The sequence below is a fragment of the Silene latifolia genome, chromosome 2 (genome assembly GCF_048544455.1).
Source record: "Silene latifolia isolate original U9 population chromosome 2, ASM4854445v1, whole genome shotgun sequence".
In the NCBI taxonomy this organism is placed as follows: domain Eukaryota; kingdom Viridiplantae; phylum Streptophyta; class Magnoliopsida; order Caryophyllales; family Caryophyllaceae; genus Silene; species Silene latifolia.
Genome location: NC_133527.1, coordinates 63,170,203 through 63,176,347, shown reverse-complemented (window position 1 = coordinate 63,176,347; position 6,145 = coordinate 63,170,203). Strand labels below are relative to the sequence as shown.

General features: G+C 33.9%; 1 protein-coding gene across 11 annotated transcripts; it reads left to right on the top strand.

Annotated features, from left to right (window-relative positions):
• The first annotated feature begins 1,811 nt into the window (after positions 1–1,811).
• Positions 1,812–6,084, top strand: LOC141642790 (beta-galactosidase 4-like). Of its 11 annotated transcripts, XM_074451736.1 has the most exons (9): positions 1,812–2,089; positions 2,236–2,304; positions 2,870–3,046; positions 3,670–3,738; positions 3,821–3,931; positions 4,526–4,587; positions 4,772–4,845; positions 5,110–5,144; positions 5,864–6,084. In XM_074451736.1, exons 3-6 carry the CDS (start codon positions 3,014–3,016, stop codon positions 4,568–4,570), a joined length of 258 nt encoding a protein of 85 aa, XP_074307837.1. In that variant the 5' UTR covers positions 1,812–2,089; positions 2,236–2,304; positions 2,870–3,013; the 3' UTR covers positions 4,571–4,587; positions 4,772–4,845; positions 5,110–5,144; positions 5,864–6,084. The 11 variants fall into 11 exon arrangements, 1 of the variants encoding a protein (XP_074307837.1); XR_012543436.1 differs by having other exon boundaries at positions 2,870–4,261; positions 4,523–4,587; XR_012543437.1 differs by having other exon boundaries at positions 2,870–3,931; positions 4,523–4,845.
• Positions 6,085–6,145: the final 61 nt, after the last annotated feature.

Below are 6,145 nucleotides of genomic sequence, written 5' to 3'. Positions count from 1 at the left end.
TTTGAAGCAGGGATATAACACAACTTTCGAAACAAAAGTATACTTCGTATTAATTTAAGCATCAAACCCAAACATATTAATTAAAAAAAAACTCAAACGACAGATATACTAATTATAAATTCATTCCACTATCTCAATAACCAACCCATTATATCACTATCTCCACCCTAAACTCCAAACCCTAAATCTTTAAAACCTAATAAACTCCAAACTTCCTTCAATAATGAATGATACCATTCGTTTAACATGCATTATGACCGAGTACAACAAAAGATTCATACGCCGCTTGCAGGAAATCGAGAGGAAGAACAAGCTCTTCCTTGAGCAAGCTCGGATCGCACTCAAGGGGGCCAAAAAACATGTCTTGTTAGAGCCACAAATAATGCAGCTATATGAAGATATTGCATCTGCGGAACGAAACCTCCAAATAGCAAAGGAAGAGAGGATGATTCTCATAGAAGAGCATGCATCCCTATATGAACATATAAGAAATGTATTTTTAGCAATGCATTAAGTTTATGTATATATATATCAATTAATTAAGTTTATGTACGTTAAATGTGGATTTGTTTTACTATCCTCTCCATCATCTTCTTTGTTTTATTTTATTTAATCTGTTTTACTAATAAACGCAGAAAAACTAAGCGAATAATTAGAGAAAGAACAATGACGGAGAAAAACACAGCAAATAAAATAATTAGAGAAAGAAAAATAATGACGGAAATGACATAACCTAAAACCATAAAGCGATAGATATATACCTGATAATTAGAGAAAGAAAGAGACGATGACAACAAAAGTGACAGAGATGATAAAGCGATGATGAGAAAGAGACGATGAGAAAGAGTGTGGTTGTGTGTTTGTGTTTATGACTGTAGCTGATCTGTGTTTCTGTGGTATATATTGTGGTATTTGCTTGAAAGTATTGACAACGGTTATTACACATAAACCTGTTGTCATTAGATAATATATTAACAACGGTTCCTTTGACAACCATTGTTAAAAAGTATTAACAACGGGTTCTAATATAACCGTTGTAATTACTTTTCACTAACTTTTGGGCCAAATTATTAACAACGGTTATAATGTATTACAGAGTAAACTGTTGTTATTAGTTTTTATATTAACAACGGTTGTGCAAGTTTGACGCGTTGTTAAAACCAATAACAACGGTTAACAACACATAACCATTGTAATTAAGTTTAGTAAAATTTCGCGCAATCCATTCTACAACGTCTTTTGGTGATTTTCGTGAATAAGCGTTGTTAAAGGGCCGTTGTGGTTTCCTGGATTTGTAGTAGTGTTCTCGGAGCCGAGTCGGTTAAGACTTTACAACACCTACAAGTCGACTTGGGTTTTTCCTATTGAACTCTGTGCAAGGTCTAACAAGGCTTGAGTTGGTTTATATCTTACAAGCCTTGTTGAATAGATAAGAGATGGGCAAAAAAAAATTCAAGGTTTCATACTCTAGCATTTTATCAAACATGATATGTGCATAAGTTGATAAACAATAAGCAAGCATTCATATGAACTCATTAAGCATAAATCTATCCCATGATTAACTCCCCTAATTCCTCACTAATCCTAGTTAAGTAACTACTCACTTATTATCATGGAAGACATGTTATCAATGGTGTCAATCATTACAACAAGTATAAACATGATTAAAGAGTGAGGAAATAAACAATAAAGAGTAAAGAGATTATACCAAACTTAAGATCACTACTACAAATCCCTTGCATATATGACACTTGACTATTGATGCTATAATAGAGCGTGGACCACATAATCATGTATACTAATTAGTTTTTGTTTCAGCGCAATTATTAAAATTGAAATTCCACCAAAATTCCAACGCGCCTAGAATATTCCGCTTACACACATTCGTTCTTCATCTTCTTCTCCCATTCTCTACAGCCATTGAACAAAACCCTAAATAATAATGGGAAATCTCTCAACAATAATCGATTACTAGCAATAATTGAATCGATTTTTGCCATTATTATTGATAGTAATCGTTCTCTCGTGCTCCGCCGCATCTATCGATGTGTACGATTCAATATACCGCTTCCTTCAACAACTACTCGAGGTTATCTTCATTATCCTTCTTTTCAATTTTGAAATTGTTTGATCAATTGATTAGAATCTTGCGAAATCGTTTGTTGCTAATGGTAACATATAGTTGATTACAATAAATTTTTAGATCTAAATTGAAGTAAAATCGATATTTTTTAGATTTAGATTGGTATGAGGAATTATTCGCCTCCAATCATGAACAATAGCATGAAAGGATATGAATCCAAGGTCAGTCATATTCAACTAGAGGACTTTTCATGTAATGCTTATTTTCTGTATTATCAATTTTTTTTTATGTGGCTCCATCATAACGTCTATAACCTGGTAAGAACAAAGTGGAACTATTGAGTAATCTCATTGTATAAGGAAACAACTCCATGTAACTGACATCACAGGGTGTGCATATTTCAAGTATGGAAACAAAAAGAAGAGCCGCCATGTTTACCATCACCTAAACATGAATTAGTTTGGTTTATTGTTGTGCTTTCTTAATTGTTGTTTAGTCTGACGATAGTTGTAGGTTCACAACAAGCTAGTAACTACTGATTTCAGACTTTGTGGTAAGCTAGTAACTATTTTTCTTTATTTTGTCCTGATTTTCTATTTTCACAATTTTTTGCAACGATGGGTAGCCTTATAGTATTGGGGACTAATAAAAAAATGTAATAGTGTAATCATTTTCCGTACGATTGTAGTACGCCAATCTTAGATGTGAAATCTAACTTTAAATTTAATAAATTTGATTTAAATGATTGTTGTACATACATTTAAACCTCTCTAGAAATAATAGCAGGGAAAGCGAATGACCATAAAATGAAGTTGGAGCAAATTATCTCAATATCGTGATTAAAAACGTTTATCGCACCAGTGTACCACACTCTCCAGATATAGTCCTTTATACCCGGACAAGCTTGCCAAGCAGTTTGCTGCTATTGTCATGTCAGTGACTCTTATCTATTGTTTTGGAGAGGTAATGATGATTAATTGTATTGTTGTATTCTCCTTTTTTTTTTTCATTTCCTTTTCTGCAAGTCATTTGCATTATTCTATTTTTTCCAATTGTTTATAAGTTATTCCTGAAGCCATCTGCTCTAGATATGGACTTGCTGTTGGTGAAAATTGTGTGATTTGTGCGACTATTAATGATAGTTTGCTATCCAATTGCGTATCCTATAGGAAATGTACTGGTTTGACATCTAGCTTACCTAGCCCTCTTTGTAATCGTAGCGAATTCCATGTCTCTACTTTTTGTTTTTAAGTTGACTATGATGCTTTTAAGTTTTATGTTTCTCCAGCTTTTCTTGGAAAACATGTTAGTGAAGTTGGGTTTTAGAATCGTCTGATGAATGAGTTAATGCTAGCTATTATCATTAGTTTTAAGAATAGATCAAAGGAATCGCTACGATAACATATTAGTGAAGTTGGGAATCAATAGGTTTTTTATGTTTCCTTGTCAATTGAAGCAGAACTGATAAACTGTGTGTTTTTCAGCATCCTCTAACAAATAAGGATTTGGTATGGTTTCACAAGTGAGATCTTTTCATACTAGTCTCTCTACCAATATTGTTGGCCTGATTCTGTGTACTTGTACAGGCTAACGTCTTCTCGTGCAAAGGGACTTGTGCAACTTTTCTTTACAATTATCATTTCATCTCATCTCAGGTGGTAGCATTCCGTGATAAATTGTAATCCGTATGATTTATCAGCATGGTCTATAAGCATACTTCCTGATTGTAAAATGTAGTCCCCAGCATGGTCAATAAGCATACTCCCTGATTGTAAAACAAGGGTGTCATCGTCCGAAGAGATTAAAAGGTTGACCAATAAGTTAGCTGAATTAGGTCCTCTTATAAGGGTAAGTACTAAACTCCTAAAATCATGTTTGATTATTGATTATTTGTTCCTTGTTTTCTTATTAGTTTAGGAATGTTAATAATGCAAAATTTACCGAGCTTGGAGGCTAATATTTACTTAGGCATGTCTTTTTGCTATTTTGAGCATGCTTTGTTAATTTTTGCCGGAAATTATTACTGTCAGTGATGACGAATTTCTACAGTTTTGACACATCCGCTATCCCTGCCATAATTACATTGACCAAGGTTTAGCAGCCTTCCCTCCAAAATTAAACCACAACACAAGTTAGCAACCAACTAACAACCCACGACCAATTGACAACTTCTTTCAGGTACAATACTACTCCTTTCGTTCGTCTTAAATCATTTGTTTACCTTCAACAAAAATACCCGGTATAAAGAATAAAAAAGGAAAACAAATGACCGACGGAGGGATTAAAATTTAAGGTTCCATGGTTTGTTCTTTTGTATACTCAATTGTGTATAAATTTATATAGGTCTTCTTATTTGTCTTTCTTAATCGATGTAGTTGACTCTGCTTGTGTATTTAACGGGATTTGCTTGGCTTTGATGCTGTAAATTGAATTTATTAGTAGTACCAGGACAGTGGCGGAACAAGGTTTACTATTGGAACAAGATAAGCTCGGTTAAAAAATCGGTAATTTGAACTTAAAATCTCAATTGAACTTGTCAGTAGTAATGTTGATTTGTTGGGGTACTGTAATGGAGAAATCTCAATTGAGCTTGTCAGTAGAATGGACTTCTTTTTCTGTGTAGGATTCGAGTTTTTATCGAACTGGGGTACAAGCTGATCTTTGTTTTTGCCACTGAATTTATGATAGGCAAATGGTTTGGCTAGAATCAAGATAGGGGAAACCGATACTATTGCAAGTATGAAGGTTTTGTATAGTTTATGGTTAGTTTATACTCTCTCTTTCTTAGTCAATTGTTTACCTTTACCAATTTTGTGAGAAATTTTGAACAAAGGTTAATTAATTACTAGCATAAACAGAGTAGTTCAATTCCCTTAGTAATTACAAGTATTATTTCATTGGCTCTCTTTAAGTGGTTGGTACTTGCAATATTAGCGATAACTAGTATACATGTTCATTAATATTCCAGTTTTTGTGTCCTATTGTAACATTTAATTGTTCCCATTTTTTGTTGGTTTTTGATGTAGGTCGAAGATATGATATGCAACAAATTTGAACAAAGGTAAATTAATGACTAGCATAAACAGAGTAGTTCATTTCCGTTAGTAACTAAAATTATTGTTTTATTGGCGCTCTTTAAGCAGTTGGTACTTGTAATATTAGTTATTCTGTCCATTTGCTGAACTCACCCAACCTCTAGGAATCGATGTTGAATCACCAGGCCATCTAATGGTGGCAAGGCTAACAACTGAAGTAGCATGTTTTCCGCTGTCAGCTGGCTTAACTAGTCCGCTGGATGGTGTCCAATACTCGATTACATGCTTCCCACAATTCCTATTGTTTATGAACTGGAAATTCGAGCCTTGAATCTCCCCATCGAAAAGAGTAAAATTACCACTCAAACCTTTAAATCTCATGTGTAATAGTTTTTTCAGCAACTTAGGGGGCCAACCTGTGAGACTCCCATTGTAGCAATATCAGTAGATAAGTTAGCTTCAGTGTCAGCTTTCCGATAGGTGAAATTAATGTTACCAACTCATTCGACAGCTCTAACTAGAGCAATAGTAGCATCATAAGCCCAAAATCCATAAACATTTAGTGTTGCTTTCATCAGAGTTGTGTTGTTTTCCTGTTGGAATTTTGGATTTCCATGTGAAGGTAAAATTTTGGAGCTAATCAAATATATTCATGTAAATTATTGCTTTATGTTATTCTTGCCTTCAGTGTATATGTCCCAATAAAATATATTCATATAAAATATATTTTGTTTGCCCGTTATAGGTTTTAGACTCGTCAGATGGTGAAGATCCGCCTTCATATGTTGATTGAAGCCCCTTTGACATTGCGCCAACATGATTGAAGCCCCTACGACGTCCAAACTACTTGGTGTCCTTGTCTAGCTAGTTTCATAGCATTATTTACGAATTTTTTGGACAACTTTATGTTGGATTTTATACTTTCACCCGGATCCTTATGGCTATTTTTGATTTTGTCGTACTATTTAGTACTAGTTTATATTAGTTAAATTATCAATCAATGCTAGTATTTGTGGCGGAGACGATA